Below are 14,542 nucleotides of genomic sequence, written 5' to 3' on the forward strand. Positions count from 1 at the left end.
TAAAAGAGAGAGTAGTGTTGAAGCAACGTTCCTAAAATAAGTTAGAAAATTAAGCCAATTAAAAGAAATTTGGCAGCATCCCCTAGTAGGAACCCATTTCCGAATTATGTGAAATCTCACTAAGGTGGAAACGTGGACTAACAACATTACATAACCAAATAATTAATAAAATACTGACCATTATGCCCCATCTCGACAGAGGACCATGAGGCCAATAACAGTTCATTTTCAGAAGTTCAGAGAAATTCATTTTCACTCTACTGGTTTGCTTTGCTACTGGCAATTATTCTATTTTAATTTAGCTTATTATAAGCAACATGTAGTGGAATGTGCTTTTCTGCTGCAACTGATGTTAGCTTTTCTACTATTTTTTATAATTTGTTCTTAATATATATTTTATTAATTTTTATCTCTATTTAATTTTTGGATTAATTGGATTATATTTACATGGGGATAGTGTGACTGTGCTAACGCTGCATTCGTACCGCCATCTATAGCCTAATTTGATTCTATATATTTTCAGTTCAACTATTGTTTTGTCAGTGGTGTGGTTTGGCCATGCGAGTACTAGGCTTCTGTCATTATTTTTTGCTGTATAAGGACCACTGCTATGCAAATCTATTGCATCGGTGGTTTGATCTTAGTATCATTCCATCGTTGCATGGATTTGTTTAGCGTTCGAAATACAGTGATTTCCTGACTATTATTGGCCTCGTGGTCCTCTGTTGAGATGGGGCATAATGGTCAGTCTATCTTATTTCATTTTATTAATTTGGTCATGTAAAATTGTTAGTCCACGTTTCCACCTTAATGAGATTTCACATAATTCGGAAATGGGTGCCTACTAGTAGGTGTTGCCGCCAAAATTCTTTTAATTGGCTTAATCTTCTAAATTATTTTAGGAATGTTGCTTCAACACTACCCTCTCCTTTATTCCCCCCCCCTATATTTTTATGTTATTGTTATTTTATTTGGTTCAGTTCATTTTCACTCTACTGACAATTATTCTATTTTAATTTAGCTTATTATAAGCAACATGTAGTGGGATGTGCTTTTCTGCTGCCACTGATGTTAGCTTTTCTATTTTTTTCTTATTTGTTATTAATATATATTTTTATTAATTTTTATCTCTATTTAATTTTTGGATTAATTGGATTATATATACAGTAGATTCCGGTTATTTGGGCCACCGGTTAATCGGAGCAGCCATTTATTTGGAGCAAATCCTAAAAAACAGAACCCAATCGAGAAAATAGCCAGGGTTTACTTTGCTTAATTGGGACAAAATGCCGTTTAATCGGGGCAGGAGACCGCAGCACTGAAGATTACCCTACGGTTGTCTCCGACTGTACCACGCAGTTTGGTCAGATTTCTGGAGGTCACAACCATAAAACAATAAAAACAATTAGCAGTCATCTGTTTATTGGGCTTTTCTGTTAGTGAAATCTATCATAAACTGATAGTAAACTCGATCTTACTGAATTTGCGATAATACCAACAACTGGAATTCTGTGGGTTATAATGGTACAATGTGTTTACACTTCTATGGAATCCTCAATCACATAAAAAAAAATAATTTTCAGAATCTTCTCTTCATTCCTTTTTTTAAAGCTTTATTTGTTACCCGGTTCTCACTTGTGCTTATCGTTACTTGCAATTTGTGTGTGCCGTGTTTTTTGTTATTGACTGCTTATCCTTTTACCGTTTTAAATATTAACCCCACCCACAAATGACATTGAGCAGAAATGTCAACTAGTTTAGTTAGTATGTACATATTACAGTACGTATTAATTATTCCGATTATCATGTATATTCTTCCAATTTTCACGTATCATTTAATTTTTTAATTGGTAAGGTAATAAAGGGTCAATTTGTGCTTAATATATCTTTGCTTTTATAGCCTGTGGATAATATTCCTCCTATTTTCGCTGTTCCCTAATAGAATTAAAATTCAATTCACAAACGTGATCACAATGACCGGCGCTTACTACACATCGTATAGTGAACGGTACTTTACTATGTTGAGTTCGTCGCAACGTGATTTGATTGTACAGTGAACCAATTGTAAGGGGGGGGGTACATTGTATTTTCAACTATTTACGTGAAACTTCAGATAATTGGGGCAGCTGCTTAATCGGGTCAAAATGCACTAGTCCTGATGTGTCCCAAATAACCGGAATCGACTGTGTATATATATATATATATATATATATACACACACACACACACACACACACATTGGATAAAATAAGAAGACTGGGCATGATCATGAAAATTAAAACCCCTTTTACTATTCATAGTGCCATTACAGCTATGTGGAGTGGCTCAAGCCATGAGCACTGGTGATAATCACATGAATAGTTGACAGTTTCAATGTCGTACATAAAAGGCAAGTTCACATACATTCCTGAGAGAAATCCCAGGTGCCGTCTGACACGAACATATAGAGTCTGCCCTTTTAAATCTCTGGCCTTCCCAATGAACTGGTACACCTACAATGAAAGCACGTGGAGATGGGGGAAACCCCTGGCGCCGTTAGACATGAACACACTATACTATGGGGTCTGCCATTTCTAGTGTGACGAGTGCTGGCATCCCTCACACATGCATAATACTGTGTTATCGTAGTTGTGATTTTACGATCATGCTCAATCATCTTCTGTTATTTTACCCAATGTATATATATATATACTCAGTATACCGACTAGCTCATGGCACACTATAACCTTGCTGTTTTTGTGCCTCAAAATCAATCAACCGACTAGCTGATGAAGGGACCTCACCCCGGAAGCTTCTATTTAATTGGTTTTATACTTATATTTTAACACTTATATTTTATATCTGTTTTAGTACTTTATGTGAATATATATTTATTTATATATTTATTTTAATAAAGTTTAACTTAAACCATTCTGTCGGTCGTTACTAGAAATTTTAGTGATACATAGCCAGATGTTCAACGCCTGTTTTCCAAGGACTAGTGTACCTCAATTCTTTTACAAAAGTGTCTGGTAGTTTCTCATATTGAAATTGACAGCATAATATACTGCAAAACATCTATTATTTCATCTATTTATGTTCACAATAATATTGAGAAGTACTAAAAACTTGTCCACAAAAAATTTCAAACCTGAAAATGTGCCAATTAATGTGAAATTTATGCTATCTTGAATATCAGATATCACAGAATACAATTTTTCAATAGAACTGTGCACTATGTAGTCACATAAAGCACTTCCTCAATGAACAAAAGAATAGAACCTCCTTTTGTTTTAGACTCTTCATGACCTTGGCAGTAGAAATGCTGATGAATAAATAAGAATCATCCTTCTGATTCAGTCTACTTCCAAAATGGAAACAGACTGAATCAGAAAAATGTGAAAGATTTAACAACTGTTGGCATAACAAATTTAATATCAAATTCTTCAAAATATTTAGAAGAATTTGATATTAAATTTGATATTAATGACTTTAGTAAATAGATAAAATATGTTGGATTGAAGAACTATGTTCAGATTTTCAAAGTTGGCACAGCATTTAAAAGAGACAAGCAAACTGTTTTATTCAAGCAAGAAGAGAAAAACATTGACAGACTTTTGGCACAAATGAGGATAACATTCCTTGAGTTATTAGCTTGCCTGCCCTGTTTTGAATTGTTTTCACCAGAAGTTCACAACTCACTTTTTCTTGAGTTCATTAATTTGTCTTCTTTCAAAACTTCTTTTGGATTATGAAATGGATTTGGACAGTCAGTGTCATTCATTAGTGATGACAACAAAAAATAGTCACCTTTCAATTTGGTAACTCTGTGAAGTGCAGTGCTCATGGCTATTTTAACCTTGTCTTTAAACTTGTCAGAAGTTGCTATTTCTTTCTAGTTAAACATGTACCCAAGGAATCAAAGATTGAAGCAATTAGTTTCTAAGTGAAATGCTTCTTTTCACTATGCAAAATCTTTTTTTTTTTCTTCAGTGGCATGCATTAACAAACTGCTTAAGGCTATCTTTCCTTTTAGCCATTCTTTTAAGACAGTAGTAAATATCCACCAAATATAATCCACTTTCATGGGAAAATGCCCACAAATTAATTAGATCACAATTAGAGCCTATTACCACCAAGTGCTCTCCACTTTTAGTACCCTCACTACTCCAGTTTTTAGCCATTCAGTTCTTTCTCTCTCATGGAAAATCTTGAGCTTAAAGCAATTCTCCAACACTGGCACTAAAGAGCAAGCTGGTCACCCACAATTTGGATATAGCTTGGAGTCACCCTAATTACCTTCATCTGTAAACAACTGAAAATGGTAAATTTTTAAGCCATTATTACCTCTTCTTTTCTTCTCTGTGCAATTTCACTAATAATGCTTTCTGGTTTTGTTCTACTTTTGTTCTGCATTTCAGCATTGGGAAACAAATTTCTAAACAACTCACCTGCATGATTAGAACAGCTCAGATGAAGGTTATGTTCTTTGATCAATGAGAATAAGTTTTCAACAAGTATAAAACTATCATCTCAGCAAAAGAAAAAAAGAAAAAAAAAAACCTTCCCAGAATCGAAAATATTCTTGAAAAGAGCACCCTTTTGTTCCCCTCGCTAATCTGCACCTGTTACCAACAGATAACATCTTTTCTAAATTGAAGCTTACAGACTTGTATTCAATACTCATGATGTGGCCGAACCACTGCCTTATACAATGGTATAATCACCTCCTTATCTCTGCTGGCAAAATTCCTGTATATCATTGACTAAACCACATGCCTGTCTACACTGCTCAGAGAACTTCTTATCTGACTGCACAATTACCTCCATTTATTTTTTATTCACCACTATTCTGAGTGTGGTAATGCACAGTTGGTATGTTATTCTGGAATTACTACTATCCTGTGCAATACCTTGCATTTGCAATGTTAAGCTTCAATTGCCCCTTCTCAGCCCATCTCCCTATTTTTTTCTAGATCTTGTTGCAGTAGCATATCCTGATTACTGTCATTAACACCCTGTCAACCTTCGTATCACTGTCAACTTAGACATTAAGTCTTAAGTCTTCGTCAATATGATTGATATGGAAAATATATATATTTTTTGGCATTGTTAATTAGCTTTGTACTACACAAAAACAAAATATTATAAATGATAGTGGCAGCTACATGTAAATGAAAACAAGGCATAGATTCCAGTGTTCCACGTAATTTAGGCACCACAGACTAGCACACATGATGGCCAATTAATTAATAAAAATAAGCAGAAATTCAGATGTTATCTAAATCAATATTTAAGAATTCTGAATTTAATAGCGAAGTTACGGTTTTACCTTTTTTTTTTTTGGAAAAAGCTCCATCTCGCTGATGACAGTGAGATGGAAAAGGGGTCAAAATGAGGGGAGAAAACTATCTCTGCATAAATCTGGAGAACTGGCAGGTATGAGAATTCAAATAATTCTAATATTTCTGCTTAATTTTGTCCTTCATTTCTGGTTAACAAATCAGATGTGCTAGTTTACTTTGCATGAAAGTAAACAGGACTGATCACTCTATTTTGAGTGGGGAAAAGATTTTTATACTAAGGTGTTACTGAATCCATAAAATGTCTCTTTCTCCTCGGGGTAACTCGGAATTTATTTTTATTTTTTTTTATTTTGGCTGGTGCAGCAAAAGCCTCAGACTTCCTCAGACCATATGGCTAATAATAATAATAATGTTAGATTAAAATAAATTAGTAAATTGAGGGAGGGCACATGCCAAATTGATATCAATGTAATTGCAGTGCAAGCACAATTCTTAGAGCACAAATTTTTTTTAATGGACATACACATCGAAGCAATTTGTTTCTAAGAGCAACCATTTCTTTTCGGTGTACAACCTGAAGTTGTTAATATTCCATATGCTTCTTAGAAAAAAATTCAGCAATTATGATGGTCATGAAAGTAAATGCAGTGCTTCATTTAACAACAATATCTTTTATTTTGTTGAAGACACAACCATTTCCCTGGATGCTCATATGGAGCTACTTCTTTACCATCATCATAAGGAATATGCCATCCATCTACTGTATTTCCTTGTATTGCAATGCTATACTTTAGAGGTCCCTAAATGAAGAAAAAAATAAATAAATAGCAAATTAGTCTTGATAAATTAGTATTAGTAAGGCCAAATAATGCAATAAAGACTTTTTCTACATCAGCCAAAAATAATAAATAAATAATTAAATAAAATAATAATAAAAAACACAACATTCATACCTTTTCCATTCTAACAAGGAAACCATTTAATTCCTTTGAATTTATTTACTCTTTCTGCCTCAACCACATTATGGGGCAACTTCTAGTGTTCAACAACCAGCTGGCCCTAAGTGAACTTCACAAGATCTAGTCTTCTGTTTTTTCCTTGAGATTTTTTGTTCTCTGTTTTTTGTCTCACCTATGATTGAAAAACAGATCTTCATTCATTTTACTCAACTCTTTGAGTGCTTTTTATATCTCAATCACATCTCTCTTTAGGTGTCTAGTTATCCAACTTTGCAGTCCATACTTTCTAAGACAATCTTCACCACATGCATTGATTTGCGTGAATCACTAATCCAGTTGCTTTTCTTCAAACTCTCTCCAGAAGCTCTATGTCTCTTTCTTAGGTGCAGTCTCCAGACCTGAATACAGTACTCCAAATGTAGCCTAACCATTTGGATGGTTAGGCTACATTTGGAGTACTAAAGAGATAAAGATATAATAAATACTTTCCTAACTACCTTATGCTACACAGTTTACACCAGATTGAATCATAACACTGAAGTATTTTTTCATGAACCACTTTTAGCTCCTTTCCATATGTAACTCTGGGATTTCTACTTCCTAAAAGTCTAACATCTGTCTAACGAGTACAGAGAAGGGCAACAAGATTAGTGAATGGAACAAAGGGGTGCTCTTACGAAGAAAGGCTTAAGTTTTGCAAATTACAGTGTCTGGAGACTAGGCACCAGCGAGGTGATCTGATAGAGGTGTATAAAGCCTTGAATGGTTTGAGCATGCTCAATGCTGATGGGATTCTTCCTCTAGCTCAGAATAATCACCTGAGAGGGCATGAATTCAAATTGAGGAAAGACAGATGTAGGATAGACGTGCGGAAATTTGCCTTTAGCCAGCGGGTGGTTGGTTGGTGGAACAGACTTCCATCCCTTGTCGTGGAGGTTGATAGCCTAAATAAGTTTAAGGCTCAGCTGGACAGGTATTTTGAACGAACGGAGGGGTGAAGTGGAAGTGGGTTTTTTTTTTTTTTTTTTTTGGCTGATGCTGCATAAGCTTGCTTTCTTGCATCAAATGCCTCTACTAATGCTAACATTATATTTAGAAGCATTAAACTTAATTGTCATTTTTAAAACCACATATGAAAGCAATCCATATCTTTCTGAAGCATCATGGCCTAGCATGAATTGTTTAATCGCTCTTCCCACCTTCAAAATATCTACAAACCTTGATAGCTCTCCATCACTGTCAACTTTTGACTTTCAAAAAGTTGGAGATCAGGCAGGAGGAAAAGAAATTTTTTTTTGTTTTTCTCCTGCCTAAAACATGAAAAAACAGGTTTTTCTGAAAACCCGTTTTTTTCATGTTTTGGACAAAAAAAAGGAAAAAACAGGTTTTCAGAAAAAGTGGATGGTTTTTGTAAAGTCCATACTGCACTGCACTAGAAATTAAATTTCACTGACAAAATTTACATTTTATATTAAAATATAGCCATAGAACTGTTTACTAGTACAGTATGCATGTAAACATTAATGTAGCTAGTATTTTTGGATCTATGGATTTCTGTTTGGATTATCTGTTAGACATGAACTGATTATGATTTCTTTGAGAAAGATACTATTTTAGCCTTTTCACTTCTTCAGACCTGCTGAGTCAAAGTTTTATTGATAACAATGATATTGCTATTAAGACTTGGCTGTCAGCAGCATTTTCTAAGCTCCAACAGAAAGAGATCTGAATTCAATTTTTTTTTTTTTTCACCCTCAGCATTGCTATGAGGAATTATTAAAATGGCAAAAATGACTTGGAATTATTTATCACATTTCATTCTTCCTTGTGTACTATCAGTTCCCTGACCAAAGACCACTGTACATCAATTCTTATTTCTTTCATAATAGTATCTGATGTAGTACCATCAGATGCCGAAAAACATCTCTTGCTTCATCTATTACTTCATTTGTACCTAGAAGTAACAGAAACATGTCCACAGAAAATTTCAGATTTGAAAATGGTACACTGCTAACTGATGAAATTTGTGCTACCTCAGCATTTATAAAAATACCTTTTTTCAAGGGGAACTTGTGCATCGTGTAGTAATAAAAGTACTTCCTCAATGAACCTTTTCCATTTGCTTTTGACTCTTCACAAAATTTGCAGTAGAAATACCCATGTTTAAGCCAGAATCTATAATGTGCTATGGTAACCAACTTCCAAAATGGAAGTGGATGATTTAAAAACTTGGTATAATAAATTTAATTAACCTTCTTCAACACACCTAGGAGAAATGAACCCAGTTTATGGATGTGATGTACCCTAGATTGAAAAGCTGATTGGATTTTAAAATGTTGGCATAACATTTAAAAGAAACAAGAAAATTGCTTTATTCAAGCCAGAAGACAGGAATAAGAACTGACTTTCTGCATGAGTAAGGATAAGATGCCCGGAATTATTAGCTTGCTTAACCTGTTTAGGATTGCCATCACCAGAAGTTTGTGATTTAGCTCTTTTTCTTGTGGAGTTCATTAATTTGTCTACTTTCAAAAATTTTTTTGGATCATGAACTGGATTTAGATAAGTCAGAGGTATTCACTAGTGATCATTTTGTCCTTTTCAATTTGGTAACTGAAAAAGTGCCCATATAACTTTTCTCACCACTTCTAACATAATTTTTTTAGACATATCAATGGATGTCACCGTTCTATAGGTCTAATACACATTTCACCAAAGATGGCCAACATGTACACATGTGTGATTGAAAATCTTTTTTACTTCAGTGGCATGTATCAGTTTAAATCTATCTTTCCTTTTGGTACTTTTTCTAGATAGCAATAAATTTCAATCAAATATTTATCCACTTTCACAGGAAGGCATGCAGCTCCCTTTTCAGCACAATAAGATCACAAGAACAGCTTAACAGCTTGTTAACACCAAGTGCTTAATCACCTCTTTTACTACACCAGGTTTTAGGCTTACCATTCTTCAAACAGGCTTCTGGGGTTGGGAATTTCCTAACTCATAATAGCTGCAATGGGATACACTAACCATATATATGACTCAAATTTTATTAACATAAAATAGAATAAAAATAATATAGTACAGAATAAAGTTTTGTTGTAAAAATAAAATACACCAACTGTGTAGAGATTACAATGATAGATAAAATTAAAATATATGAAATAATACAAATTAAAAGCAATAAAATTTATAAAACAACTATAGGTTTCAAATGCAACCACCTCCTTTATCAACAGTAAAACTTGTCTATCATGGCACATCCTTAAATAACATCAGCAAGATCACAGCTTGTGTTTCTGTAGGAGCATGGGAATTATCCTCCACACATGCATGAAGACCGGAAATGGCCAAGGAGGGAGCCAGGCAGAACCGTTCATTCCATCCAAACAGGGCTGCATTAATGCTACGGCCATGGCTGGTGGCCTCACCCAAAGAGGGGATTCATTTTCAATGTAAATATTTTCTAAAGTAGTGATAAAAATTTCTAATAATAATAGTTTTTACGGATGACAAAAATATGTATGACTGTATGGATGAAGAAAACTCTCTAAAAACAAGTTTTTTTTAAAAAAAAACCTATGTAGTATTTGTGTGTGTGTGTATATATATAAGCTTGCTTCACAATGGAATATACATCCATCAATTGCATACTGTGTTCGTATGAAAAAAGACTGGAAATGTGAAGCACAGATTAGAGAAGATTTTTTTTTTTTTTTTTAATGGAAACCCTAAACACGAGAGGTATTGGAACCTATAGTACTTAGTACTGTGCTTGGCTTGGAGGTTGAGAAAATGAAAGAAGATATTTGTTGACATTGGACTTGAACTTCTGTAGACTGTAATTTTCAGGAAATACGTACGAAGGAGGGTTGTTCCAGAAAACGGCAGTTGAATGAATAAACGAGGAAGATGAAAAGTTGGTTCTGTGAGTTTGAAGTTGAACAGTAAATGGATGTTGGCAGCACATGTTCAGACTGATTTGAAGGAGAGAGCGGGAATTATAGAAGCCAATTCAGAAGAACAGTGCCCATGGAAGTATCTGTAGAAGAGGCATGCAGCAGAAACAGTACACCTATGAGACAGCAAGTGGAGCGACTCTGTTAGAGATGAATCATTGATTAACCTAACTGCCCTCTTCTGAATGGAATCAAGAAGCCTGAGAGATGTGGGAACCACCCCAGATGTGGAAACAATATTTCATGGTAGGGCGGATTTGTGATTTGTACATAGTGAACAGCTGTTTGGAAGAAAAGTAATGCTGCGAACAAAAGAGAAAACCAAGTTTTTTAGATGCAGAGGAAGCAATATTTGTAATGTACTTGTGCCAAGAGAGATTAGAAGTCAAGGTAAACCCCAAAAGAGATATATCATTTTGCCTAGAAATCGGAGTGTCACTAAAGGTAAGTATAGGAGCAGAAGAATCCTTTTTGCAAGATATAAGACAAGACTGAGTTTTAGAAGGATTGAAATCAACTAAGTTGTCTTTGCCCCACTGGAGAATTACCTGGAGATCGACATTCAAGGAATTGGTAGCAGATTTTCGAGAAGTTGATCGAGTAGGACAAGATTTCTCAAAATGGAAAGTGGAATGCAATGTGCTATCATCGGCAAAACTATGGATAGAATTTACAGTCAATGGAAGAAGTTCATTAATATACAAGAGGAAAAGATTGGGGGAAAGAATTGAACCTTGGGGGACACCAGCATTAGTTAAGAAGTACAGAGAGCCATCACTCTCAGTGAGCAATCAGAGAAAAAAACTGAATAACAAATTACAAAAAACAATTGCCAAACCATAAGATGGAAGCTTGTTTAGAAGACCTTTATGCCAAACATGATCGAAAGCCTTTGAGATGTCAAGAGCAACTGCTTATGTTTCACCGTACTTTTCCATTGAATTAGTCCATAAATGGGTAACATAAGCCAGAATATCACCAGTGGATCAACACTGATGGAATCTATACTGGTGATCGTTGATCAGACGGAAGGTTTCTAAATAGTTTAACAGTTGGCAGTTAACTGATATCTCCATTACTTTAGAAAAAGTAGAAGTACCGTATTTCCCCATGTATAAGACGCACCTTAATTTTGGAGCCTGAAATTTGAAAAAAAATGTATTACATAAAGTTATTGAACTCAAGTTTTATTCATCATAAAATTCATACAACTCCTCATAACTTGAATTCAGCACTGTACGAAAATCTTTTCTGAGTCATTTCTGGGCAGAACGTGGCAAAACGTAACCTAATATACCGGTAACAACTGCAAAACAATGAGCGCAAAGACAACAAGCACGAAAAAGCAAGAAATGCAAGTAAAAAAATCTACAACCACTGTATAAGATGCACCCAGTTTTTAGACCCCAAATTTTTCGAAAAAAGGTGCGTCTTATACATGGGGAAATACAGTAATTGCAATGGGACGATAATTGGATGGGAGGGATTTGTCACCCTTTTTAGGAACTGGCTGGATATGAGCAAATTTCCAAGCAGAAGGAAAAACACCTTTGGAATAAGAAAGTGAAAAAAGGAGGCAAAGAACAGGAATAAGTTCAGGAGCACAGGTTTTGAGAACAATTGGAGAAATACCATCGGACCTGGAGCTTTCTTAGCATCAAGATTCGTCAAAATCCTTCTGACATCCTTTTGACGGAAGATCACATTGAATGGACCATGTTGGGAGGTGTTTTACCAAGATCATTAATACATGAGTTGGAAGAAAATGGGATGCTAGCAGGTCAGCTTTATCCTTGGCCGAAGTGACCTGGTTTGGACAGAGGTGGGAGCAGAGATGGGCAAAAGTTGCAGCCAATAGCTTTGGCAAGAGACCAGAATGCTCGGCTACCATTAGGGCAAGAAGCAAGTTTTCTACTCTTAGCCTGTTCAAACTCTAGTTTGGACTGATTAATAATTGCTTTACAATTGTTGCGAGCTTTGGTGTAGGCAGAAAATGAAACTGAAGAATTAGAAACAAGCCAATTATGATATGCAACGTTCTTCTCTTGGACAGCCTTAGCACATTTATTGGAAAACCAAGGTTTAGATAAAGGACGAGATTTTAAAGTGGAGTGTGGGATAAAGGATTCCATTCCTGCAAGAATAATTTCACTGACACGATCTGAGCAAACGTTGACATCAGAAGTTTTGAAACAGTAATCTGACCAAGGAAAAGAAGAAAAGAAATCGTGCAGGTCATCCCATTTTGCATTCTTGTAATGCCAAACAATACGAGGTAAGGAATAGCCATCAGATAAAGACTCCACTGGAGAAGAGGCAATCAACAAGTTGTGATCTCAGGTGCCTAAAGGACCTCTCATTTCGACCGTGTACTCAGAAGGGTTTTTTGTGAGAAAAAGATCAAGCGTATTGGCTGTATGATTAGGATTGTCCGGTATTCTTGTAGGTAAATGAAAAATCTGTGCAAGGCCATTAGTAATTGCAAAAGGCTCAGCATCTCTAACAGCTGTGTCAGTGTGAGTAGAAAACGGAAGTCAGCTGGAGTTGTGAACATTAAAATCAGCAAGGAAAATTACCTCACTGTTAGGAAAGTTGGACTGGAGAAAGTCAAGCTGCAAAGAGAGGAAGTCAAAGAGCTCCAAGTGATTAGTGGAGTTGGGAGAACGGTAGAGACAACAGATGAATTTGACAGAATGAGGTAGAGAGATTTTAAGCCAGAGAAGATGGAAAAGGGGAGATTCCAAATTATCAAGTCTCTGACAGGGAATATCGGAATGGACATATGCACAAGTACCACCTTTGAAGCAAACAGAATCACACAGCGAATAATTTGGGCATCTGAGATGAGCAGTAGTTGAATCAACCGATAACTGAGATTCTGTCAGAAAAAGTACATGGTGTTTGGCAGACTGCAAGTGGAAATGGACATCGTTGAGATTCAGTTCTTTTCACAGATAAGCTTACTCTATTAGTTTGATAATTCATGGTGTATTCAATGGTAAGGAAAAGTGGGTGGGACATGCTGTATGAAGTAATGAAATTTTTGGATATGGTGTACACATGGTAAGAATATACCCAGATCCTTGACATAACGTGCCTCGAGAATTCTCCCCCCACATACACACTACTCGAATTCCCTCCAGTCACTATCTGGCAGAGTAGAGATAGCAAGATTATACACTAGCTGATCTGGAAGTCTCCTAGAGAGTTACCAATAGGTTCGGTCTGGTGTACTAACTAGCGGCCAGCCTGCGAACACTGTTTTAGAGCTGTACCCTCAAAATGTAAAGAAGAATGGATCTCACCACAATGTTCATCATAACCTCAAAAGTCATCAATCATACTACATGATGGAAGAGATGGGGAAGGGTTGACCGGAACTTAGCTCTGGAGACTAAACATGGGTTCCACCACTTCAAGCCTTCAATAAGCAAAGTGGTGGTATTGCACCGGTTGGTGAGAGTCATCTACCACCTAGTACTGCCTGGTAACACAGGGGGGCGGCATGCCTCCATGTGGTGTGGGCGCCACATCTCGACCCCTGCTTACGTTGGTTCACACCTGAGTGGTCACACACCGTGTGCTTGTGCACGGAGGTTATATCCAGGATTACTAAGAGTCCCACCATTGTGAAGGTGCAAGCAGAGGATTTGGCTGCCACAGACCGTCCGGACTTCACCAAAATTGGGTCCACTTGACTTGAATGTCACCCGAATATCAGTTCCATCAGCGTTTTAGACTCCCAGGTAGCAAGTCCAGCTTGTCTGGCATATCTGAGAGAATGTCTGTGACAACCTCAAGGACCTCAAGATAAAGTATGATCAGCATAAATGGAATTTGTGTGAAATTTCAAAATGGGTTTTTGCTGTAGTTTCTGTAATTCCCTTAATTTCTCTAGGACAGTAGCAAGGCATTAGATTCACACTACAGTAGAAGAGAACAGTCTGCCAGTTGAATTACAGCTTGACGCATAGATTGAAATAATCAATCTTTCATCACTCTGTATCAAGCAATTTTTTTAAAGCATTTGATCCTCAAGGAGAATCTTCAGTTGGAGTGTCCAATTGAAGATTCTCCTTTATGCTTGAAGGATGGTCAATTTGAGAATTTGATCCTTCTAAATATGCAGTCTATTTTCCCAAATTGTCTAATGCAAAAGTTTAAGGTAGTATCTAGCATTTGTGTCCCCTGACTAAGTGCATTGGCTTTACATCCGTTCCAACTGATCCATCTTTCTTGAAATGCAGTGACCGATGACGATGGTTAGGCTCCAGATGCAGTCTAACCGCCATCTCATACAATAGGATAATCATCTTGTCCCTGCTGGAAAAATTCC

At 36.1% G+C, this 14,542-nt stretch overlaps 1 protein-coding gene across 2 annotated transcripts in view; it reads right to left on the reverse strand.

Annotated features, from left to right (window-relative positions):
- Positions 1–5,936: 5,936 nt before the first annotated feature.
- Positions 5,937–14,542, reverse strand: part of mldr (mitochondrial ribonuclease P catalytic subunit) — a 92,072-nt gene continuing 83,466 nt past the window's right edge. For both annotated transcript variants that reach the window (XM_090375633.1, XM_090375634.1), the window contains exon 7: positions 5,937–6,085. In XM_090375633.1, coding sequence (XP_090231759.1) covers positions 5,942–6,085 — 144 coding nt within the window. In that variant the 3' untranslated portion in view covers positions 5,937–5,941. The remainder of the gene's footprint in view (positions 6,086–14,542) is intronic.

The sequence above is a fragment of the Mastigoproctus giganteus genome, chromosome 6 (assembly GCF_048544385.1).
Source record: "Mastigoproctus giganteus isolate SK-2022 chromosome 6, ASM4854438v1, whole genome shotgun sequence".
Classification (NCBI taxonomy): domain Eukaryota; kingdom Metazoa; phylum Arthropoda; class Arachnida; order Uropygi; family Thelyphonidae; genus Mastigoproctus; species Mastigoproctus giganteus.